The sequence below is a fragment of the Macaca thibetana genome, chromosome 14, assembly GCF_024542745.1.
Source record: "Macaca thibetana thibetana isolate TM-01 chromosome 14, ASM2454274v1, whole genome shotgun sequence".
Taxonomy (NCBI): Eukaryota; Metazoa; Chordata; class Mammalia; order Primates; family Cercopithecidae; genus Macaca; species Macaca thibetana.
The window spans coordinates 6,682,758-6,707,173 of record NC_065591.1 but is presented as its reverse complement, the minus strand read 5'-3'; the positions used below and the strand labels follow the sequence as shown (position 1 = coordinate 6,707,173).

At 58.2% G+C, this 24,416-nt stretch overlaps 4 protein-coding genes across 5 annotated transcripts in view; 1 reads left to right on the top strand and 3 right to left on the bottom strand.

Moving 5' to 3' along the window:
* Positions 1-304: 304 nt before the first annotated feature.
* NUDT8 (nudix hydrolase 8) overlaps positions 305-24,416 on the bottom strand; it is a 162,157-nt gene continuing 138,045 nt past the window's right edge. The window contains exons 2-5 of the mRNA XM_050756806.1: positions 2,078-2,296; positions 1,286-1,418; positions 688-765; positions 305-618 (exon numbers count right to left, since the gene is read on the bottom strand). Coding sequence (XP_050612763.1) covers positions 313-618; positions 688-765; positions 1,286-1,418; positions 2,078-2,271 — 711 coding nt within the window. The 5' untranslated portion in view covers positions 2,272-2,296 and the 3' untranslated portion in view covers positions 305-312. The remainder of the gene's footprint in view (positions 619-687; positions 766-1,285; positions 1,419-2,077; positions 2,297-24,416) is intronic.
* Positions 3,618-15,345, bottom strand: TBX10 (T-box transcription factor 10). Its single transcript, XM_050756837.1, has 9 exons — positions 15,139-15,345; positions 12,307-12,633; positions 7,301-7,568; positions 7,121-7,222; positions 6,459-6,630; positions 5,246-5,401; positions 4,923-4,990; positions 4,634-4,728; positions 3,618-4,209 (listed from the first exon to the last, which is right to left on the bottom strand). The coding sequence occupies exons 2-9, from the start codon at positions 12,311-12,313 to the stop codon at positions 3,920-3,922; spliced, it is 1,158 nt and encodes a 385-aa protein (XP_050612794.1). The 5' UTR covers positions 12,314-12,633; positions 15,139-15,345; the 3' UTR covers positions 3,618-3,919.
* The window catches only part of NDUFS8 (NADH:ubiquinone oxidoreductase core subunit S8), a 150,602-nt gene continuing 130,990 nt past the window's right edge, over positions 4,805-24,416 (top strand). The window contains exon 1 of the mRNA XM_050756776.1: positions 4,805-4,814. The gene's annotated coding sequence lies outside the window, so the exon portion shown is untranslated. The remainder of the gene's footprint in view (positions 4,815-24,416) is intronic.
* On the bottom strand, positions 15,446-23,536 carry ACY3 (aminoacylase 3). 2 transcript variants are annotated; one of them, XM_050756765.1, is made up of 8 exons: positions 23,242-23,536; positions 20,360-20,434; positions 19,653-19,908; positions 18,561-18,756; positions 18,164-18,257; positions 17,922-18,029; positions 17,637-17,746; positions 15,446-15,829 (listed from the first exon to the last, which is right to left on the bottom strand). In XM_050756765.1, the coding sequence occupies exons 3-8, from the start codon at positions 19,886-19,888 to the stop codon at positions 15,614-15,616; spliced, it is 960 nt and encodes a 319-aa protein (XP_050612722.1). In that variant the 5' UTR covers positions 19,889-19,908; positions 20,360-20,434; positions 23,242-23,536; the 3' UTR covers positions 15,446-15,613. The 2 variants fall into 2 exon arrangements, with proteins under 2 accessions (XP_050612722.1, XP_050612721.1); XM_050756764.1 differs by lacking the exon at positions 23,242-23,536 and having other exon boundaries at positions 20,360-20,529.

Sequence of the window (24,416 nt, the reverse complement as noted above, 5' to 3'; positions counted from 1 at the left end):
GAGACACGGGCAGTGCATGCCTAAGAGTCTGGGCTGTGGAGTCTGACAGCCCTGGTTCCAATGCCAGCCTGGGGTCCTTAGGCAAGGTGTCTATCCCTCCTGAAAGCAGTCTCACCAGCCAGAGACAGTGCTGGCCCCGCCTTATGGGCTGTTGTGAGGGTGAGATGAATTGACTTCGAGTACTTGGCACCCAGGAAGTGTCCACTGCTGTGGGGAACGGCGTGACTGGAAGGAGGAGCCCCAGCCAGCAGCCTGGAGTGGTCTGCCCAATGTCAAGGCCCCAGCACAGGACAAGCAGGAGCTCTAGAGCTGTCAAAGGCCTTTATTCAGTCCTGAAGTGGAGCTGGCCTGGCAGGGTGAAACCAGGGGCTGCTGAGGGTGGGCCAGGCCCTCAGCCCCTGGCCAGCTCAGGCCGGCCAGGCGGGGCTGGTAGGTACCAGGTGCCAGCAGCTGCAGGGCAAACTCGGTGATGACAGCTGTGAGGCCCCAGACCCGGTGTGGTCCATGCAGGAAGACAGGTAGTGTGTAGCGGAAGTGGCCACGCTGGCAGAAGTGGGTATAGCCCTGATTCTGCGTCTGCAGCAGGTGGGCTAGCGGGAGTGCAAACACTTCATCCACCTGCAGGCAGGAGGCAGAGAAGGTAGACAGAGGACTGGAACAGTCCAACCCTCACATCCCCCAGCTCACCTCCTCCGAGTTGGGCCTGAGGCTCTGGGGATCCAGTGGGCCCACACCAGCAAGCACTGGCACCACGGTGGCCTTTTGCTGGGGAAGAGGGCAGGCGGTCAGGGAAGCATGGCTTCAGTTGGGTTTGAAGGCTGGGGAGGGGAGTGTGAGAGGAAGACCCCCTTTGCCATGCACAGGCCTTAGGTAGTGATGTTCAGGTCCACCTGCCTGTGTCCTCCAGCCATGCCGACTGACTCAGGTCTCCTCAAATGCACTAGACCTGTTCCCTCTGCTTAGGACAATCTCCCACTTGGCATTCAAGCCCAGGTTCAATCCCTGCCTACCCCATGAAGCCTCCCTGACCCTAATCCACCAAGCTGAGCAGAGGTGGCGCACCCCATCGCCCTGGGCCACCTCTACTCAGGACACCAGAGCTTCCCCAATCTCTTCCCAAGGGGTTGTGTGGGGTGGCGCATGTGACCAGGCAGGTTAGGGGCACCCCTCCACACTTTGTGCCTGTGGGGGTCCATGACCACTCTCCTGGTCCGTGGGGGCCTAGCTCCAGGGCAGGCACAGAGTGAGTGAATGAGGGGGCGGTGGCCTCAGCCAGGTGGCTTACCGGATCATACACAGGCCGCAGCAGGCCCCACACGTGCTCCTCGGGCACTGCCAGGCCCAGTTCCTCCTGGGTTTCCCGCAGGGCCGTGTGCACCACGTCTTGGTCAGCCGGGTCGCACTTGCCGCCTGGGAAACTAAACAGACACAGGGAGTCTGATCCTTGGACTCTTAGGGCCATGGAGAGGTCGGGGTGTCGGCAGTGCGGGGGGCCAGTGGCCCACCAAAGCATCGCCTGCCTCTGCTCCTAGTTTGCTGGGAAGCCCCAGGCAAGCCACACGACCTCTGGAGGCCAGTTTATCTCCCTGAGCAATGGCGATAAGGAAGAGAAGCCCGGGGCAGCGCAGGACAAGAGGGTCTGCAGCAGGAGCAAGAAGATCCTGGGGCTCAGATACCCAAATTCGGCCTATGGTGGCCCCAGTAGCACTGACATTGTCCTCGGGGACTATGTCCTCAAATCCCGCCGGGCGGGGCCCGAACCTCTCCGTAGTCGCCGGCAGGGGGCGGCGTCCGCGTTCTTAGAGGGAAACAGCTCAGAGGGGTGTCCCCGGCTGAGGCGTGCGCGCAGGGACTAGCACGAGGGGTCTAAGCGGTGAGGGCGTGGCGCCCAGGCAGGTGCACTGGAGCCGAGGCACACGGATCGCTGATCCCTCGCCGCAGCCCGTGGGCGTAGGGGCTCTCCCCAGACCCATTTTACGGAGGCGGAAACCGAGGCTCGAAGGGGCTAAGTGCCCTGCCCGAGGTCCCTGCCAGCCTCGGCCTCCGGCAAAGGGCAAGGAATTCCTGGCCGCTGTACCTGACGTCGCCCTTGTGCCTCCCGGTCAGGCGGCTGGACCGCAGCGTATACAGCAGAGCCGGGACCCCGCGCACTGAGCAGAGCGGCACGAGCACCGCGGCCGACGCGGGCCGTGCGCGGAGTCGGGCCGTGGCCCCCGCCAGCAGCCGGCGGCAGCGCAGCTCGCCCTCGGCCGACAGGCAGTCGGGCAGCATGCCGAGTCCTGCGCGGCCGTGACGCGGAGGGCGCGGGGTCGAGCGAGGGAAGAGGCGAGGCGAGGCGGGGCGAGGCGGGGCGAGGCGGGGCGGGGCGGGGCGGGGCGGGGCGGGGCGATCAGCCCGGGTCCCTCCGGAAGCTGAGAGGGAGAAGGGGCCACCCGCCCGACGCGTCCAGCCCGGGGGGCTGCGGAGCGGCGGCAGTGTCGGGGGGCCTCGGTGGGACTGGGTCTGTTCCGGGGCGGGGCCTGTCCGGAGACAGGGTCTCGGTGGGACTGGGTCTGTTCGAGGGCGGGGCCTGTTTGAAGGCGGGGCCTCGGTGGGACGGGGTCTGTTAGGGGGCGGGGCCTTGTAGGCAATCGACGCTGGGGCGGCCTGGGGGCGGGGCCTGAACTGGAGTTTTTGCTAAGAAGGACTAGGGGGAGCGAGGGGGCGGCTCGAGGTGGAGGGCGTGGCCGGAAAGGCGTGTCCCGGCGGACTGTGCTTCCGGCAGGGCCGGGCCGGGGCCGGGGGCGTGGCCGGGGGCGTGGCCGCGGGGAGGGAGGTGGGCGCGGAGCTGGAGGACTTGCCGGGTGTGTCCTTCGAGATCCTGGAACCGCGCGAACCGTGAAGCGCCCGGCGACCGTCCTCGGTCCCGTTGGGTCCTGGCGTTGGGGTGTCTGATGAGGCCTCGCCGGCCCCCGCTGGTCCGTCCCTCCCTTAGGGGCTCCAGGATGTGCGGAGCTGGGATTCCACGGGAACGCCCCTCTAGGACCCCGAGGTCGATCGGTGCACGAGAGGAGCGTCCGGCCTAGCCCTCCCTCTGGTGCTCCCTCCCGGTGCCGCTGAGTGGCGTGCGCCGCTCCCAGTCTTGTCTTCCCCTCAGGCTCCTTCGGACTCCAGCCCAGGCCTTTGATCTCCTTGTCCTAGCGTCCAGAGCTCTTCTCCCTGCCTTGAGTCTTGACCGGATTCCCAAATCCCTCCCCCGTCCCTTCCTCGGCTCCTGTGATCACTGACCACCGTGGTTCCGCACCCTTCCACCAGACCCTGGGCTTGGGGACCAGATGACCCCAGCCTTGCACACAGTATTTAAACGTGGGGTGGCGGGTGTCCGCCATGCCCTGCTGTGTGACTTTGAGCACATCCCGTGCCTCTCTGAGCGCCAGTTTCGATCCTCATCTGGGCAAGTGCAGCCCTGCCACTGGGCTGGAGTCACCACTTTTAATATCACTGTGTGCTCCCAGGGATGCGGACGGCACTGAGCAGAGCTTCGGGATGCCTACACAGGGCTGATGTGGGGACTGTGATGGGTCTGGGAGTTCCTGAGGGCCCCGCCCTGACCACGAGGACGGAAGTGCTCTGACCACTCGTGCCAAATAGTTTAATGTTAGGGGGAAGAGAGAGGTAAGGCAGGGTTTTTGGGAGTTACCCCCAAAGCAAGAGGGCACAGTATTCAGGCTGCTGGGGTTGGGAGGTAGAAGGCCTGGTTCCAAGCTTGCCATGGTCTCAGCCTTGCTGTGACCCTGGGCAGGTAGTCTCTTTCTGTAGACTTTCACCTACTCTGCTGTCCTTGAGACAGAGGTGGGGCTGGACGGGGTGGGGCAGAGGCTGATTCCCACGCCGGGTGTAAGGTCCAGGGTAGCAGGGCTTCCCCACAGGGCTTCTGCCATCACTGGGAGTCCTGGCCAGGCCCCAGGCACACCACAGTGGGGGACAGGAGCCCCAGCCCAGCTGGGAGAGGCAGGCCTCCTTGATCACTATCAGCCCGGATGTTGGGGAGGGGGTATGGTGCCGGTCGGGTCCTTGGGATCCCTAGGTGGTTTGAGGCTCCAGAGTACAGGCTCTGATAGGTGACAGGCCTGTAGGTGGCTGGGGCCAGCAGGGCCTCAGGTGGGGGCAGCAGCTGATGATGGAGCCGAGCAGGGGTCCTGGAGGTGGAAGCTGAAGCTTTGTTGGGGTCTGAGGGAGGAAATGGTCTGAGTGGACTCTGGGCCTCCCATCGTATCCTCAGCCCTCATCCCAGGCCTGCCCTGGTCCCTTCCTGCTCCTCCTTCCCAAGTTACCTACCTCTCAGCCTTTGCCCTTGCTTTTCCCTCTATCTGGAATTTCTTCTTCACCTTCTCCCTCTGTCCAAACGCTTCCCAGTCTTCCAAAGCCCAGTTTGGGAGCCACCTCCTGCAGGAAGCCCGCCTGGCACCCCCTGCCTGTGCTGTCTGTTCTGAGCCCCATATTGTCTTAGGCATGTTTGCTTCCCCCTCTGTGTCCACACAGGGGCCCTGTGGGTTTGCTGAGCTGCTCAAGCCCCTTCCTGGAGGTCCTGTCCCTTTGCTTCCCGCCCACCGTGTACGCCTTAGTCCCCCTGTCTGCAGGCCTGGAGCCTTACCTTTCTTCCTCTCTGTGGCGCCCTTCAGCAAACAGGGACTGAGGCTGCTGTGACTCCGGGCTGGGACACTGAGCAGGGGCTGTGGGGCCACAGGCCTGAAGATGGAGCGAGCAGGAATTGGGGGAGGGGATCAAAGGGAAGAACCCAGGCCAGGGATCATGGCCAGATTCAGATGGTGGGGCCCCAGGATGGGTCAGAGGGTGTGACCCTGAAACAAGGGTCAGGAACTGAGGCCTTAGGATATGCCTGGGGTTGGGAGTGAGGGGCTAAGGTCGGGGTCAGATAGTACCAGGAGTCCGGGTCACTCTCTCTAAAGCCCTTGGCAAAAGGGTTGCTGGCGATTTTCAGCTGGGTGATCTGCAGGAGACAAAGTGCAGTTGTGGGGCTGGCCCTGAGCCAGGCTCAGCCACCTTGTCTTCCCTGGCACCCGGTCCCCTTGGCCCAGGAACTCTGAGCTGATAGGAGTGCGGGCAGGGCCTTGACTGACAGCAGATGCTCAGGATAAGTGGGGAGGGCAGTAGTCTGTGCCAGTGAGGGCTGCAAGCCTCCGGGCTCAGTCTCCACCCCTGTGAAATGGGCCTGCAGCGGGTGCTCCCGAGCTGGTTCACCCACCCTGTGGTTCTGATAGGCCGTCACGGCTGTGAACTGGGTCTCCGTGAAGATGAAGGATTTGAAGTTCTCCTGGGCGTAGCGCTCACTGTCCTTGCGTGGGTCCACGAAGACCACGTGGAAACGGGGCTGGTAGCGGTGCATGGAGTTGAGAATGATCTGTGGAAGGGACAGAGCAGGGGTACGGGGGTGAGGCAGGCCGCAGCGGACTCCCTGAGGCTGGAGTCCTTCCCTCCAAGCTGGAGGCCTGCCCCGGGCCTACTGCCCTGTTCTTTTCATGGTGGCGCAGGGTCTGAGCTGGAAAGGCTATGGTTCTGTGTTAAAGGCCCCTTGTGTTTGAGGATCCTTGCCTCCGTGTCCTCTCACACCCCACATCGCAACTGCCACCTGCTGCCTGCATGCCGGCCCGCCACTGTCACGTTCACTGGTTTCCTCGGTTGCCTCCTGGCCTGTCCTCTGTCCCCGCCTTAGCCCTCTGTTTCTTCTCCACACAGCTGCCTAGGAAGCCACATCACATAGCCCCCTGCTCCTAACCTTCCAGCGACTTCCACCCCACATGGTAAAAGCCAGAGCCCCCAGCAGTCAGCCCCGGCCCCTCAGGCACTCGCCTCTTTGGCTTCCCCTCCTGGCTCCACTCCGGCCCCATGGGTGCCTCTTGCAGTTCTGCGGGCCCAGGATTCTCCGGACTCAGGGCCTTTGCACCTGCTGTCCCCTCTGACAGGCATGGGCCCCTCCGTCCCCACCTCCTTCAGGTCTTCAGCTCGCTGCACCCCCTGAGAGCAGCAGCACCCTTTCTCCGCCCCTTCCATAGCTCCGCTTTCTCTTTGGCATTTGTCCCTATCTGAGATGCTGGACACAGTGTCTTCTGGACCCTGCCCCTGCCCCAGGAAGTGACCTCTGTGAGGGCAGGGATTGTTGGCTCTTTGACCAAGTGTCAATGATGCTGTGTCCACACATATAGCGGCCTGGCCTAGGCTGGGCGTTCCATACATCGTCCTCCCTCTCCTTGTGGGGGACAACGTATGCTGGAACATTCCCCCGGCCCCACCCCCTTTTCCACCTGCCTGGACAGCCCTCCCTGCTGTGCCACCCCCACTCCCCGCCCAGCCTTGGCCAGCAGCAGGCCTATGTGATGGTCACCAAGGCCATTGGGCACCAAGGGCCCCACCAGCCCTGACCCCAGGCCCTTCCGTCTCCGCCGTGGCCCGGGCCTCACGTGGCCATTGTCATCCAGCAGGTTGTTGGTCAGCTTGAGCTTGTCGAAGGACACGATCTGGCGCATCCACTGGGCGCCCTTGGCCGGTGAGTCAGGGTGGAAGTGCACGCGGCCGGGTGTGGCTGGGTCTGCCTTGCCCGCCACCAGCCAGGCCGAGCTGTGGAAGGCATACCTGGGGAGCACAGCGAGGTGGTGAGGGCTGCCCTAACCAGAGTCATACCTGAACAATACGGGCGGGGTGAAGGGCCTGCTGCTGACTCCAACACTGCCCAGCCCACCTTGTGGACACCTGGCTAAGGAACCCAAGGCTCAGAGAAGCCTGCTGAGACCTGAGATCCCTGTGGCTGCACCCGGCTGGTGGATGACAGGATAACCCCTGCTGCCCTGGGCTAGACCTCTCTGCCTGCCCAAGGCTAGCCCACTGCCCAAGGAATGCTGCCTGCCCGAGGCTAGCCTACTGCCCATGGAAGTCTGCTGGGTACCCTGAGCTGGGCTCCCTCCTGCCCTCAGGCTGTTGTTGCCTGTCTGTCGTCCTGCCCTTATGCTGGGCCTTCCTGACATTGCTTGGACAGGCCCCTGCCTCACCTGGGAGTGCAGGAAGGGTCTAATTCCTGGTCTCAGCACCTGAGACCCGAGCCTGCGCCCCAGGCCGGTCCCCGCACCTGTATCTCTTGTCGTCCAGGGGGATGAAGTCCATGAGCAGGGCGTAGTCAGCCAGGGAGTCCATACCCAGGATCTTCACCTGGAAGGGGGGAAACATCCTTCTGCAGGAGGGAGGTGCTCAGCAGCCAGATACGGCTCCAGCCCTGGCCCCTGCCCCGCCCCGCCCCTGCTGCTCACACCTGCCTGCCTTGGTAACGATCATCTCAGTTCCCAGCTGGTTGAATTCCTCCCACAGAGGCTTCATCTCCAACTGAACCGTCACACTGGACACACGTGGGTTCTTGGGGCCCTGCCCATTGGACTCGGCCACAGCTTGGGCCCCAGTAGAGCTGGTGCAAGGGCCTGATGGGAATGGCGACCCCAGCCGGGGCTCCCAGCCAGAGCTGGTTGTGGGTAGTGGGTAGGTCTCTGAGGGTGCAAGTATGCCGAAGCCAGCGGACAGGAAGGCTGCAGAGAGAGGACGGAAGCGTGGGCCTCATGCATCACCCGGCAAGCTCTCATCCTTCAGGCTGCACCTATATGCCTCTTCCTCCAGGAAGCCCTCCCTGACTGCCAGGGCTGTGTTCTCACAGGATCCCCCACTCAGCATCACTCTGTGAAGTAAATGCTCACTTAAAGTCTTTTTTGCCAGCGTGCTCCTTGAGGGTAGTGTCAGGGCCTGTCTTGCTCCCCAGAGAATGTTTGGGCCATCTTGTGTCTATGTGGCCTTAACAAATTGTTTCACCCCTGGAGCCTCAGTTTCCACATCTGTTGGAAGGGTTTCTTTATACCTGCCTCACAAGGCTGATGTGAGGATTAGTGACCACACGAAGGGGCTGGTGCACAAGGGGCCCTTCACGAACAGCATCTGTTCTAGATGATATGTGTGTGTGTGGTGGAGGGAGGGGGCCGGGGTCTTCCCCAGCTCTGTGGGACCCTGCTTCCCGGTGCTGCTGAAGGAGAGCTGAGCCAAGAAGAGTCCCTCATTCAGCACCAATTACCCATCCCTGACCCTGACAACCCGCCCAGAGCCTGCCTCCAGAAGCCCATCCTACTGTCTTTTTCTCTGGCCTCTGCACCCTTTTCTAAACATCTTGTCTTTTGATCTGCAATCCTGGCACAAGTCTTGGTCAAATGCTTTGCCACCCTTCACCCCTCCAATAAAAAATAAAAAAAAAAACTTAGCTAAATAAGATACCATTTTACACCCATTAAGGTGGCTATTAGAAAAGAAACCAGAAAATAAAAAGTGTTGGTAAGGAGATGGAAAAATTAGAACTTCTTTTTATTTATTTATGTATTTATTTAAGGCAGGGTCTCACTCTGTTGCCCAGGCTGGAGTGCAGCAATGGCTCAGTCATAGCTCACTGCAGCCTCGACCTCCTGGCCTCAAGTAATCCTCCCATATCAGCCTTACAGGTAGCTGGGACTATAGCCACACACCACTATACACGGCTATTTTTAAATTTTTATTTATTTATTTATTTATTTTTAGAAATAGGATCTCCCTACGTTGACCAGGCTGGTCTTGAACTCCTGAGCTCAAGTGATCCTCCCACCTCGGCCTCCTAAAGTGTTGGGATTACAGGCATGAGCCACTACGCCTGGCCTCAAGAAACTGGAACTCTTGTGCACTGCTGGTGAGAATGTAAAATGGTGCAGCTGCTGGGGAGAACAGCATGGTAGCTCCTCAAAAAATTAAAACTGGAATTACTGAACATATATATATTTGTTTTTTTCTTTTTGAGATGGAGTCTTGCTCTGTCACCCAGGCTGGAGTGCAGTGGCATGATCTCGGCTCACTGCAACCTCTGCCTCTCTGGTTCAAAAGATTCTCCTGCCTCAGCCTCCTGAGTAGCTGGGATTACAGGTGTGTACCATCATGCCTGGCTAGTTTTTGTATTTTCATTAGAGATGGGCTTTCACCATGTTGTCCAGGCTGGTCTCGATCTCCTGACCTCAGGTGATTTGCCCACCTCAGCCTCCCAAAGTGCTGGGGTTACAGGCGTGAGCCACCATGCGCAGCCTAGAATTACCATATGATCCAGCAATTCCACTTCTGGGTCTATACCAGAAAGAATTGAAAAAAGGAACTCAAACAGATATTTACACACCCATGTTCATATCAGCATGATTCACAATAGCCAAGAAATGGAAGCAACCCAGTGTCCATTGGAGAATGGATGGATGAACAAAGTGGGGTCATCTGTGCAAGGGAATAGCATCCAGCCTGAACAGGGAAGAACATTCTGACACATGCTACAACATGGATGAGCCCTGAAGACACTGTTGTGTGAAATAAGCCAGACACCAAAGGACAAATACCATATGATTCTACTCATAGGTGGTACCTGGTGAGGCCAAATTCATAGAAACACAAAGTAAAACGGTGGTTGCCAGGGGCTGGGAAGGAGGAAATGGAGAGTTGTTGTTTCATAAGGACAGAATATCAGTTCTGCAAGATGCAAAAAGTTCTAGAGATGGATGCAAATGATGGTTGCACAACAACGTTGTTAGAAATGCTTGTTTTCCGGTGCCGTAAAGAAATAGCACTTGGCCGGGCGCGGTGGCTCAAGCCTGTAATCCCAGCACTTTGGGAGGCTGAGACGGGCGGATCACAAGGTCAGGAGATTGAGACCATCCTGGCTAACACGGTGAAACCCCGTCTCTACTAAAAAATACAAAAAACTAGCCGGGCGAGGTGGCGGGCACCTGTGGTACCAGCTACTCCGGAGGCTGAGGCAGGAGAATGGCATAAACCCGGGAGGCGGAGCTTGCAGTGAGCTGAGATCCGGCCACTGCACTCCAGCCTGGGCGACAGAGCCAGACTTAGTCTCAAAAAAAAAAAAAAAAAAAAAAAAAAAGAAATAGCACTTGAACGGCCAGGTGCGGTGGCTCACGCCTGTAATCCCAGCACTCTGGGAGGTCGAGGCGGGTGGATCACAAGGTCAGGAGATCAAGACCATCCTGGCTAACACGCTTGAAACCCCGTCTCTACTAAAAATACAAAAAATTAGCCAGGTGTGGTGGCGGGCGCCTGTAGTCCCAGCTACTTGGGAGGCTGAGGCAGGAGAATGGCGTGAACCCGGGAGGCAGAGCTTGCAGTGAGCTGAGATCACGCCATTGCACTCCAGCCTGGGCGGTAGAGCGAGACTCCATCTCAAAAAAAAAGAAAAAGAAAAAGAAAAAAAAAAAGAAATAGCACTTGAACATAAATTTAATTTCCTCAGCAAGGTCATTTTTTAACTTTTTGCAGAAAGGGGACACTCGCCAGCAGTTTTGCCACGAGAGTGCACCGAACAAAGGAGACAGGGTCATTTACAACCTGACATGTGTCCGGTTCTCATTGGCTGGAATGGGACCTCACATTCTGTATTTGTCCTGATTGCCTAGTAACTTAGAACTTTTAAAAGAGGCAAAGTCAGAGGAGAACAAAGAAGGAGGGAAAACTTGTAGCATGCCAGGGCAAATATTTAGGCTAAATTGTGGGAGCTAAGAACATAAAGTATATTGATTTTTTTTTTATTATGGCTAGCAGATATTTAAGAATGTTAGCATAGGTCTTTGAATACATTTTGTTTCGAAGAGAAGTTATTATTTATTCCTAATTATATGGGAGGAAAGGCTTTGAAGAGGAACCTCTACTTGTACAATGTGAATGTAATTAATGTCACAAAACCGTGCATTTAAAAATGGTTAAGGTGGGCTGGGCGCGGTGGCTCATGCCTGTAATCCCAGCACTTTGGGAGGCCAAGGCGGGCGGGTCATTTGAGGTCAGGAGTTTGAGACCAGCCTGGCCAACATGGCAAACCCCATCTCTACTTAAAATATAAAAATTAGCCAGGAGTGCTGGCGGGCGCCTGTAATCCCAGCTACTCAGGGGGCTGAGACACAAGAGTCACTTGAACCCAAGGGGGTGGAGGTTGCAGTGAGCCAAGACTGCACCACTGCACTCCAGCCTGGGTGACAGAGCGAGACTGTGTCTTAAAAAAAAAAAAAAAGGTTAGGATGGTAAATTTTGTTATGTATATTTTATAATTAAAATATTTTAAATGGAAAAAAATCCTGAAAAACGAACTATTATTTTATTGCAGCCCCATAAGGGACTGAGGAGCTGGAGGGGCCATGGAAGCCACAGTGGCTGGGAGTCCGGGGACATGGTTTTATTCTCAGCTGTGTCCCCACCCGAGTGGCTTTGGGGCATTTACACGACTGTAAAACCGTGGGATGCCTGGAGCAGAGGGGGGATGCTAGGTGTTGCAGAGATGGATGAACTGGCAGACAGGCGGGTGGTGGAGGCTCCCAGGGTGGCATAGCATCTGCCGAGGTACCAGGTGGATGGCACCTGGCGAGGGTGAGCTCTTAGTATGTGCCTGGGAAGAGTGTGGAGCCCAGGGCCGTGGCTGCGTCCTCAGCAGCCCTGAGAGTTGCATGCGAAGCTCCTGGAATTTCTGCAGCCTCACAGAGGAGGGGGCGTCCTTGTGACAGCAATGGGTCACATCAGGTTTGAGGACCCTGGGCAGGATGGATAGATGGGCTGATGTCCCCCTGCCCCTGCGGCCAGTCCCTCAGAAGGGTAACTGCTTGTCACCCGGCTGCCCTGCTGGGGCAGGTACGTCATCCAGGCGATGCCAGTACCCCCTGCGTCCATGGCGATGGGTCCCAAGGGGAGGGGCTCATGACTTCGCTGGGCCTGGAGGCTTTGCCGGTCATCACTGGCTCCCAAGTCCTCTACGGGCTCACCCGCTGCCCATCGCAGCCAATGTGCTGCCCCTCGACACTTTCAGGGACTCTGGGGAGGGAGCCTGTCCTCTGCTCAGTCCCTCTAGAAGCCAGCACTCCTTAGGGCCCAGAGATGACAGCTTGCCGGAAGCATCGAGTGTCAAGTCTGGAAGGGAAGCTAAGCCTTCTTGTCCAGCCCCCAACTTGCTGAAGGAGCTGGGGCTCAGGGAGAGGCCTGAGGTCACACGTGCGCAGTGAGGCGCTCATCTCCCGGAACAGCATGGTCCCTGGCCTCTCCCATCATTGCACTTGGGCAGCCGTGAGCCCTGTCCCATGGGGATCTCAGACCTTGGCTTGGGGTGCCCCTGCCCCACCCTCTTGCACAGGGCCTGGGTTCAGCGGGGCTGCCTTGGTTCCCACCCTGCCCACCCACCCTGGAACCTGAGCCCGACCCATGAGGCCACCTCTGCTTCACGTAGCCTACCTGCCATGGAGACAGAGCGGCTGTCCGGCTCCTGGAGAAACACTGCTTGGCTGGGGCTGGGCTGTGGCTGCCACCCAAGGGGACCCTGCCTGCCGGGAGGAGTGGTCACCACTCGTCCACTCGGCACCTCAGCTCAGCCCTCAGGTGCTCACACAGGCTGTGGTCTCTCGGCAGGACTGTCCTTGCGTCTTCGATCGCCCTTCGTCCACGTCCCGAGGTCGTGGTCTTCCCACTTGAGCTGGACTCCTGGTCTCCGAAGGTGAGATGCAGACTCTGGGGCGTGCAGGGGCCCTTCTCCAAGCCACTCTCAGGCTGTGCTGTCCAAGGCTGTGCGGAAGGAGGGCAGGTGGGCAGGTTCTGACGTTGCAGAGCCCCCCCTTCCTCCCTCCTTGTCCTCCCTCTTCAGGCCCCTCCCTTCCCTAACTAAGAACCCCCCAGCTATTCCTGATCGATGGGCTCAGGCGTGGCAGGGGTGAGTGGGTGGGAGGGTGGTTCTTGAGGACGGCTGGGCATCTGCAGGGGTCCAGGCCTGGCTGACTGGAGGGGCTGGGCCCCAGGGGTTGGGAGGCACAGTGGGAGCAGCAGATTGAGGGCTGAATGGCGGAGGGGGTGCCCTCCCACCAAGACCCAGACCCCTGACCCGAGGCTGGCCCCAGCCGGCCGACAGATGCGCAATTGTCAGGAGGAGTGTGAGCAGGAAACACAAGGGGGCAGCAGCAATGAGTGTGGTCAGCATAGAGCCCCAGACTGGGGTGGCGGGAAGCCCAGGTCCTGTGGCATGCGAATCCACACACACAAACACGTGGATGAACTCAGGGAGCTGCGCAACGCTGGCAGGTCCTACAGTCTCCGGAGTGCCTCAGTCTCCCCAGTTAACCTAAGCACATAATCTCTTCTGCCTGTGATGGTCCAGCCCAGCCTGGAGAGCAGTAAGCCCATCCCGCCTGGCACTGGGGGCAGTGCCCTGGCTGAACGGTGCCCACGTAGCCTCCATCTGGGCATGAGTGGAAACGGTGAGGCTGGCCCAGGTGAGAAGTGGGTGTCCGCTCTGCCTGTGGGTCTGTCTGTTCTCTCTGGCCTGACTGGGCCCCTTCTCCAGGCTGCCTGCAGCCTGTGCTGGGCATTCAGGGGACACACGGATCACTCTGCAGGGAGGCAGAACCCGGAGGTCCCCCTGAGCTGATGCCGGTCCCTTGGTTGAGGGTGCTCTTTGGCCTTTTGACTCTTGCCCAATGGCACAGAGTGGGTCGTCTGGCGGGAGCACCCCACACCTCCTCCAGAATCCTGTCTTGGGGATGTTGGGTTGACAGTGATCTTGATTCCTAAGAGGGGGCACGGAGGGGCTGGGGGGTGGCAGGGCTGCTTCTCCCTGAGTGCTATGTTCTGGGCGCTCCTCCCTGCAGCTCAGAGATGCCTGTGGCTCAATCCCTTGTGTCTCAGATCTCAGCCTGCAGAGCTGGATGGGACCCCACACGAAGAGGGTGGGCTGGCTCTGGGGGCATGTAACGGGAGGAGGGCCGGCCCCTGGCCCAACCCCATGCCCAGCTGTGTCAGAGAAGGCTGCCAGCACTCTGGAGTTGCTGCTAGGCAAGATGGGGGTGATCTGTGTGAGATGGAGGGTCTGAGCAGCCCCTTGGGGCTATACCACAAGGTGTAGTCCTATCTGCCCTGGCCATGGCATGGTGGGTGGGAAGTGGGGAGATGATAGAGGGAGTTGGGGGATCCATTCCAGTCCTGGTGGCTCCCCTTCACCGAGATAACCAAGGGAGGGCCAGGCTGGGATTGTAGTGGCCCCTGATATGTGTGTGTGTGCGATTCTGATCTGTGTGATGGGAAACAGCCGCCCCCCGACACACACATGAGCACACTGACATGCTAACCCACACACACGCAGACACACGGATGAACTCAGAGCCTGCTGACTCGCCACACAGTGCACACACGTGCAGCTTCTGTGCACATGGACTTACCACACGGCACGTGCACAGACGCAGGCATGCACACGCACACACGCAGGCAGGCCTCCCTGCACACTCCTCCCCGGCTGGCCTGCCCTGCCTGCCCGAGGCGCCTGCTGGCCCCCTGCCCCCTCATCCATCTTGCCTGCCAGCCTGTCCCTGGTGCCCTCATATCCTTCACACCTTCTCATCTCACTGCTCAATACCAGGAGCTGGTGTGGCAGCCGTGGCCGCAGGGAAATGGATGGGGCGGGCGGGGGTGTAGAGGGCTGCGGGAGTGGCACTGCAAGGGGACTCTGGGCTCCAGCAGCCCCAGCTGTCCAACAGGAGTCCATTAGGCTCAGGCAGGTGCGGGCAGTGAGGCTGCAGCCAGGTCGCATGTAGCCCTGCCTATTTGTCCTGCCATGACACCCTGAAGGGTGCCAGCATCAGGACAGAGGGGCCCTCAGCAGCGGGCCTCATGCCGGCTCGCCGGACATCAGTGCGCGGTGTCCTGGGGATGGTGGAAATGATGGCTTCCCAATTAGAGCTGGGAAGTCCCTCTGCCCCAACCCAAGCCACCTCCTCCCTGCGTCTCTGCAGTTGGACAGGCTGTCCCACATGGGGACAGCATTGTCTTGCTGTGGCTCTTCCCCCAGCCCTGACTCCCTGCTTGAGCCACTATGGGCACCGGGCTCATTACACACTTGGAAATGCACATCTGGCCACATAGAGATCCCCTTAGAACGCCCAAGCAACTGAGGCTCTTGGAAACACGTGTGTGTGGGAAACGCACAGACACGCACGCCAAAGAGCACACGGGGCAGGCGCTATGCATGGACAAACACACACGTGTGCACAGACATGGGCCCGGCTCTGCACTCCCCACACTCACCCTCTGGCCCCAGGACTGTAGGAGGGTTGGGGGATCCCCCTCTGGGTTGTGGCTTCCTCCGAAAGCCCCTCTGCTGGATCCAGAGCAAAATTCTTCTCCAGGTTCTCCTCCTACACTCTGGGATCCTCCTCGGGCATGGATGGACAGTTGTGGGCACAGAGGCAGCCACCACTGGCCCCAAGACACTTGTGCATCCAAGGCTGCACTGGCCAGACCTCCCCCAGATCCTGTGGTCAACCTCCCTTCCTCCATCCACTGTGCCAGCCAGACAGGAGCTGTGCAGGACAGAGGACACAAACCATGGACCTCTGGACATCTTCCATTTTATAGAATGGGAAACTGAGGCCAGGGGCTGGGGGGCCTGGCAAGGAACATGGTACATGGTAGGTGGCAAAAGGGACCTCTGTGCTCAGAGCTATGCCTCAGGACCCATTGTTCAGATGGGAAGACTAAAGTTGGGGAGGTGTGGCTTGGGTTAGGAAGCTGGGCTCGGGGCAGGGGTCAGCACAGGCATGGCAGGCACGGTGAATGTGAACTTCTCAGTCTGGACAAAGGCAATGCCCTTCTCATAGTAGGCAGCCTCATTAATGAACACGGGGTACACCGTGGACTCCCCGTCATAGAGCAGGTCCTCCCCACTGAACATTTGGAAGATGGGAGCACCGGGCTGCAGCGGCTGGAAGTCTCGGTCCTGGGAGGAGAGCCAAGTCCAAGATTGCTGGAGCCACCTCTGCCCTGGCCCCAGAGGGAGGTGACCCCAGCTTGGCACCCAAAAGATGCCCCTCATTTGTGGCCTTTCCCACCCACGCTTCACTTCCTCAATCCGTGAGACAGCAGGTCTGGTGAGATGCCAGTCTGCTCTGTGTCTAGAAATGAAGGCATAAGTCACCGTGGGGAGGCATGTGCCCATGTGGAAGTGGACCCTCATGGACATGGGCACAGGTATTGAAGCTGGAGTTCAAATCCTTGCTAACTGTGTGACTGTGAGCAAGTCACTTAACCTCTGTTCCTCAGCTTTCTTGTCTGTAAAATAAGGATTACAGTATCTCCTCCTATCATTCTGAAGTTTAAACTAAACATGTTAATAGTGCTTACAGCATGTCTGGCACACAGTAAGTACAATATGATTCTTTATTAAATAAAATTTGGCTGGGCACAGTGGCTCACGCTTGTAATCCCAGCACTTTGGGAGGCCAAGGCTGGTGGATCATAAGGTCAGGAGTTCAAGACCAGCCTGGCCAACATGGTGAAACTTCATCTCTACTGAAAATACAAAAATTAGCTAGGTGTGGTGGTGGGCGCCTGTAATCCTAGCTACTCGGGAGGCTGAGGCAGGAGAATCGCTTGAACTTGGGAGGCGGAGGTTATGGTGAGCCAATATTATGCAACTGCACTCCAGCCTGGGCAACAGAGCAAGGCTCTGTCTCAAATAAATAAATAAATAAATTTTAAGGCCGGGCACAGTGGCTCATGCCTGTAATCTCAGCACTTTGGGAGGCCGAGACGGGCAGATCACTTGAGGTCAGGAGTTCGAGACCAGCCTGGCCAACATGGTGAAACCCTGTCTGTACTAAAAATACAAAAATTAGCTGGGTGTCGTGGCGAGTGCCTGTAATCCCAGCTACTCAGGAGGCTAAGGCAGGAGAACTGCTTGAACTCGGGAGGCAGAGGTCACAGTGAGTTCAGATTGCACCACTGCACTCCAGCCTGGGCGATGAAGCAAGATTCTGTCTCAAAAAATAATAATAATAAATAATAAATAAAATAAATTTTAGAATTGTAGGAGGGGCCACCCAAATTGACCGTTACTACTTAACATCTGCAAGGTAGCTGGGCACGGCTGGACTAAGACTGCCTAGCCCTAAACACGGACAGGACGGTGCTGCCTCCATTTGTAAGAAAGTAACTCCTCAAAATGAAACTTCAGGGCACAAAAGGCCACAAAACTGCACCAGACCCTATTCAAAAATGACCCGTGTGGCAGCAAGCAGAGCAGCAGCCAGTGGGTTCTCCCCAGGCACCCAAGAGAAAGGTGTGGAAGCAGGATTGCCCAATCCTGGAACATTCCAGAAGGGAAGGCCTGCAGAGAGAGAGACTTGGACGACCTGCCAACAGGCATGGGGATGCTCTCAACTGAAAATCAGAAGACAGTTTTGTATTTGTACCTCCAAGCAGGTGAATTGAGTCATGCCTGCTCCATGTCCCCTCCCTCTGCCTTTTATGGCCAGGGTAAGGTTGTCTCCATCATGCCCTCCACAGGAGCTATGGGGATCACTGTGGCCTCTTGTGTTAGGCCTGAGTGTGGGGTTCCAGGGAAGGCAGCGGGGCCAGGGGAAGTGGGACGGTGGAGCCCAGCCTCCCATCCTGCTCCTCAACCTGAGATGCTGGTGAGCTCATGGGAGGCTTGGCTGCACCCTCTGGGGCTCAGTTTTCCTTGACAACCCTCCTCCCCAAGGCTGTGGCCCCAGCAATCACCCCCCCACCACACACACACCCACCTGCAGCTGAGGATGTACAGTGCCTGCCAGGTTCCCGGCATCAGTGCGAGGGAAGTCCACGACGCCCACGGGTCTATAGGCTTCCATCTCAAAGGCGGGAAAGGCCGTACCTGTGTGGGAGGCTGGGCTTGTGAGCTCATCCCTCCCTCCAGGCTAGGGGACGGAGTGGGCTGTGGGGGAACCTCAGAGCTAGATGCCAGCCTGCCTGTGAGCCTGGCTCCCCAACCCCTGAGCCAGGCCTGCTCTTCCCCAGACCTGTTTCCCGAAAGTCCCCTGGCGTCTCACCCTGGTTGAAGAGTTCAATGAAGTCCAGAACTGTGGCCACCAGGGTCCTCATCCTTGAGAAAATGTCAGCCCGCAGCACACCCTGTGGCTGGGGGCCCAGCTCCAGAGCTGGGGACCAAGAAGCAAGGGGTTAGGCAAGCGTAGGACCCATATACTCCTTGAAGAGGCCCCTCCCCTTGGTGCCTGGCCCCGCCCCTCCAACCCTCCTGGCCCCGCCCACTTCTCAGAAGGTTGCTGCCCACCCAATCCATTTTTGGCCACGGAGTCCAGATTGTAGCTTTCCTCCCCAGACCGCTGGCACAGGAAGACCTGGCAGGACAGCTCGGGGTACTGCAGCTGGAGGCAAGAGAGGCAGGTTAGGGGCCCAGGCCTATGTGGGAGGGGAAACTGAGGTGGGAGGGTGTTGCATGGAGGAAACACAGGGCACCACCCTCCTTGGCCAGGTCTCTCTCTGCCCTCTGGCAGGGTAGGGGAGGGGGTACCAGGGGCCTGGAGTGCTGGTGGGTGGCAGACCCCAGGGGCTGAAGCCCAGGGAAACTTGGCCCGGGGAAGAGGGGCTAAGCAAAGGAAGCTCCAGCATTGTCCCGTCCTGCCCTCCCTCTCCCCTCTGGGAGGCTGTGTGCTGGGGGCTAGGGCCACCTGCAGGTGGCGACACAGGTGCATGGCAAAGACTTCGTGGGAGGACTTCGCGATTAAGCAGGTGCCCATGTTGGCCGTGGTGTTGTGCAGGTCAAGGACAAAGTCAAAGGCCCGGCCTGAGGCCTTGGGCCCCAGCAGCTGGTTCAGCTCTCGGGCTCTTGTCACCTCATATGGGTCGTCCGGGGTGGGCCTGGAACTGTGGAGATGGAAATGGGTGACAGCGACCCCCACAGTCTCAGTCAGTCTTCAGTGGTTTAAGGGGGAAGGGGCAACGGCCCTGAGCAGCGCGAGGGCTTTCTCTTCCGCCATTGTGGCTGTGTCCGCTCCTGCCCATGGCCCTCTCGGCTCTGCACTTCCCGGTAAAATCCAAGCCCTCAGCCTGGCCCGCCCTCCTGCCTGCCTGCCCACTTGCCTGCCTCTCATGCCCTCACTGCAACCACACAGCCTGAGAACCATGCTGGTCTCACCCCTGGGCCTGTGCTGTGCTTGGCCCTCCACTGGAAATTCCCTCTCACCTCTCTTCCCCTGGCTAGCTTTTACTCAGCCTTTGGGGCTTGGCTGATAGACCATTGCCTCCAGGAAGCCTTTCCTGACTGCTCTCAGCCAGGTTAGCTGCTTTGTGTAGCCCCTGGCCCTGCCTTTAGCCTCCTGGGTTATGGTTGCCCGGTTCTTGGTCTCCCCATTAAGCTTGAAGCCAACACCTTGGTCCTATTCCCCATTCTCTCACCTGAGCTGGCCAGAGTCTGGCCTGGAGATAGGACTCAGTGACTATTCATTGGAAGAAGGCATGAACAGTGGTCAGGGCACACAAGTAAACGTGGCCTGTGGGGCTAATCTGAGGGAAGCACCGAGTCTGGGATCCCCAGAAGAGGTCCTGACCCAACCTGCAGTCAGAAAGGGCTTCCTGGAGGAGGTGACATCAATCTGGGTTTCTCTAAATGTTCAGTTTGTCCCCGTGGTGGAATGGGTCACACAGGCAGAGGGGAAGCAGGAATGAAGACAGGGAGGGCCCTGCTGGTGGCTGGAGGGAAGGTTTGTGGTGGGGACTTGGTGCCTGACTGCCTGGGCCAACCTGGAGGCAAGAGCACTCACTTGAGGAAGCTGCTGGTGAAGGCGCGGTTGAGGTCATGGTCCACGTAGCGGCGGCAGGCGGCTGTGGCTGCCGGGTTGGCCAGCACCGGCACAGCGGAGAAGCTGAGTCTCTGTAGCTCCGCGGGGGCCTGCAGCCAGTGCCGGGCCAGGTAGACACCTGACATCTCGTTGCCATGTGTGCCCCCGGTGACAGCCACGCGACGCAGGGGCTCCCGGGGCACAGGCAGTGAGCACATGCTGGTGTGGGGTGCAGCACCTGGGGGTGGGCATACTTAGGAGACCCTGGCCCCGATGCAGGGCCTTGAGCACAGAGCGGGGATGGCGGTGGGAGGCCCCTCAGGGCAACCGCCTGTCAAGAGGTGTGGCTGGCTGGGAGTGTCTCAGCTGTGTCCCCCCTGCACCCCCAGGGGCTCTTTCTCTGAGGAGACAATTTTCCTGCTCCTTTGGAGAAAAGAAGGTTATTTTTCCTAAATTGAGAAGAAGGGCCCAACTGTTCAGGAAGATGGGTTCACCAAGGCACACTCCCTATAGGAAGAGGACTGTGCTCCTTTTTATAGACAGGGAAACTGAGGCACAGCGTGGGGAGTGGAAAGCGTCACCGGAGTTAGCTGTGGAGTGTCTGGGTTCTAGGCAACAACTTCGCCTTCCTGCCCCTCCTGTTTGCTCCTCCAAGCTGGTGCAGGGGTCTTAGGGCAGGGGGTACTTGCCTGCTGATGCGAATCTGGGCTTCCCAGGCCACCAGGACTGGCGTCTAACTCGCAGAGAGGCTGGTATTTATGGGCCTGGAGATCCACAGATGGGAAGTTTTGTGGCAAGTTAGCAGAGAGCAGCTGGCGGGTGGGACGGGCTGAGGTTCACGCAGCCAAAGGTCGGAGTGCTGGGGCTGCTCCACTGCCCCTGCCCCGCCCTCCCCACTCTGTTACTTGTGTTGCCACGGTCCATCGAGTCCAGGTCCTGCGGGCAAGTTCCTGCCCCTGCCCTTTGTCCTTCTGCTGGTCCCCAGAGGGGCCACCTTCCTTAACACCACTAAGAGGTACACCCGCAGTGGGGTGGTGACTCGGGTTTGGTCACCACCAGAGCAGGCTATTGAAAGTTACTATAGAGGTGTCACCTTGATGGCCACCAAGATGACAAGCTGCTCCTCCTTCGCCACCTCGCAGCATGCCTCTGTCCTTGCAGCCCCCAGAGGGCTGTGGTCACTCCTGAGTCGCCCTTACCCAAAGGTGCCACGGGGAGCCCTAGTTTTACAGCTCTTTGTTGCTTTAAGCAAAATTTCAAAATGTTTGATCCGGGATTTCAGTCATTTTCAAGGACAGTATAACTCAGATGACTCAGTTTGCTCTGTTTTGGAAACGAACCTCAGGCTCATTTTATAGATGTGAAAACTGAGGTTCAGACAGATGTCCGCAGGCACACGAGCCCTAGAGGTGGTAGAGGTGGACTGCCCACAGGCACACAGAGCCCTAGAGGCGGGCTGCAGGTGGCACTCAGGGCGTCCAATCTGGCTTCATCCCCTCCTGATGCCTCTCAAGAGCAAAGTGGGGAAGGATGAAGGTGAGGTCCCCCGCACTCAGCCCTGGGGCCTCTCCCTCCCACCAGGCTCAGCTGTCTGCTGGGAGGAGCTGAGGCCAGTTCAGAAGTCACTGGGGAGTGAGGCAAGCCGCTTTGCCAGGGCCTGCTGGATGCCAGGTGCTGGGACCCTGAGCTGGAGCCTCCCCCAGGCATCCGATCCCAGGCCTTCTTTACCACCACACTGGGTCTCCCCGGGCCAGTCCAGCCCTGCTCCAGATGCCAGGCCCACCAGCCTGGGGGGCTCTGGGTGGCCAGGACCCTCTTAAGTTACACCCTCTCGGAAGCTGCCCCAGATCACACTCAACTCCGTGTGGCCTGGGCTCTCCTGCCCTCCACACCCAGGGCTCCGTGAGCTCAGAGCATACGGATTGTGGGGACAGGGGATTTGCCATCCTGGCTCCCATCAGGGCAGCTGGGACCTTGACAGGGTGTTAAGAGGGGTGGATGGAGTGTGAGGCTGAGCCCCCAGCAGGCCGGGGCTCCCTAGGAGCCCCCTCCAGGGACCACTCCTCCTGGCACCTGGAGCCTCAGCAAAGGGAGGGCAGAGACTGCCATTAGGGGGCCATGCCATGCCATCTACTCCTGTATCTGATCCAGCCCTGGGGGCAGCTGTCACTGGCTCCATTTTGCAGGTGTGGACTGAAGCTCTAGGGGTTGGGTGACTCGACTGAGTCCTTGGCAGGTGGTGGGAGAGGGAGTCAGCAGAGGAGCCTGTCGGCCTGGGTCTGGTCCCTCCTTGCTTGGGGTAGGGGTCTCAGGGACCCCCATGCCGCTTCACCAGTCCCAGGCCATGGTCTTTGTTGGAAGGCCCCGCCAACCCCCACAGAGGCTGGGATCCTGCTGACTCGGTGTGGTGCCTCTCAGGAAGGAAGGGCCTGCTTGGCAGACCTAGCTACTTTGGGGGCTGCTGGGGGCCGGGGTGCTTCCTGCCACGAGGCGCTGGGCCCCCAGCTTCGGGGAGGACAGCAGTAGGGGTGCTGGAAAGTTTCACTTCCCTTGGCTGGGGTCCGGCTTCTGCATTTCAGTGAGTGTTTATGGAACAGAAAGGGGGCCAGGAGCCCATGCAGGAGCCCTCAGAAACAGCAGCCCCCAGTCCCAGCAGTGTGTGTGCATGTGTGCATGTGTGTGCATGCATGTGTGCATCAGTAAATATGTGCATGTGCATGAGAGCATGTGTGCGTGCGTGAGCGTGAGAGCATGCATGTGTGCATGAGTGTGTACCTGTGTGCATGTGCAAGAGTATTGTGTTTGTGCATGTGTGTGCGTGTGCATGCGTGTACATGGGTGCATGTGTGTGCATGAGAACGTATGTGCATGTGTGTGTGTGCATGTGTGCATGTGCTTGAGAGCGTGTGTGTGCATGTATGTGAGCATGTGTGCGTGTGTGTGTGTGCACACGTGTAACCTGGATTAGACCCCACCTCCCTGACAGGCTGTGTGACCTGGAGAGGTTCAGTGCCCTCTCTGGGCCTTGGCTCCACGCTGTGAAAGTCCTGGCCAAGGACACCTGTGGGGAGTGAGGAACAAAGAGCGGGCACAAGCTTGAAAATGGGCACATGGAGACTCCAGCGTGAGTGAGGGCAGAGGATGGTGGTGTCATGGGCATCATCACTGGGGCCAATTTCTTCACTGCAGTTGGGGAAACTGAGACCCAGAGAGAGGTCAGAGCTGTGGTGTCCCCCTGTGGCAGCATCCAATTAGATCATGCCTCCTAGCATCACCTCATTGCAAGATGCAATCAGATCACGCCTCATTCCCCTATGCTTAGAAAACCTGCGGCAGCTTGGGGAGACACCACTCTGGGAGATGTCTCAGTGTTCTCCTTACTTGTTGCAAGAAATAAAATCCCCTGTTAAGTCCTCTTTAGTTGACACCTGCCAAGCAACCGAGCCCACCGGTTGTGTGGATAACAAAACTCTGGCGACCCAGACGGGGCCAGCTGGGATTCTGATCCTAACTCCTTGACACTCACTAAGGTGAAGCAGTGGGCAGCGGCACCTCCCCCGGGAGAACTCACCCACGTGGCCCCAGAGGGTTGAGGATGACTCCCGGGGATCTTCCGCTTGCTGCACGGCCCATGGGGCTGTCACTTGGCCCTACCCCCGAAACAGCGGAAGCAGCTGCCTGGAGCTTTTGTTCGGTGCTGCTCCTTCAGGGAAGAAAGTGGACGTTGCCCCTTGGGTTGACTGAAAGGGTAAATTCTTTGGATTTAGCAGTGGGATCTCTAGACTTCAGCGCAGTGCAGCTCTGCTTCCAGTTTCTGTCTCTGCTCTGCGTGCCCTGGGGGATTGAGGGGCATCTCCAGCCAGGTCAAGGGCAACCCGGATCTGGGTAGACAACAGTGGGACTGGTTTTGGGAAATCGGTTTTTTTTTTTTTTGGAGACGGAGTCTCACTCTGTCACCCAGGCTGGAGTACGGTGGCGTGATCTTGACTCACTGCAAGCCCCACCTCCTGGATTCATCCCATTCTCCTGCCGCAGTCTCCCGAGTAGCTGGGACCACAGGCGCCCGCTACCACGCTCGGCTAAATTTTTGTATTTTTAGTAGAGATGGGGTTTCACCGTGTCAGCCAGGATGGTCTCGATCTCCTGACCTCGTGATCCACCCGCCTCAGCCTCCCAAAGTGCTGGGATTACAGGTGTGAGCCACCGCGCCCGGCACGGGAATTTGTTCTTTTTTAGAGAAACAGATTTTTTCACAGGAGGCTGAGCTGCTCCATCTCCCAGAGCCCCCGCTTGCCATACCCTGGGTTACCAGAAACAGGAGCTCTGCTATTTGATGAAAAAAATGCTTTTTTCAGATAAGTGTTTTTATTGTATTATCACACAAAGCGGGTAAAGTTGTATATATACACATACAACTTTTTACAAATACATGACCATATGTACAAAGGCTAGAAGGAAATATACAGAAAAATATGTATTAAAATACTGGTTTTTTTCATTATTTTATAAGATACTCTACAAAACATTACAATGAGGTAGGACTATTTTAATGCTAATTTCATTAAATGGATTTGTTCAAGAGCTTCTTTGTCAGCCAGGTGCAGTGGCTCACACCTGTAATCTCAACACTTTGGGAGGCCAAGGGGAGCAGATCGCTTGAGCCTAGGAGTTCAAGACTAGCCTGGGCAACATAGGGAGACTCTGTCTCTACCGAAAAAAAAATTAGAGTGGGCGCGGTGGGTCACA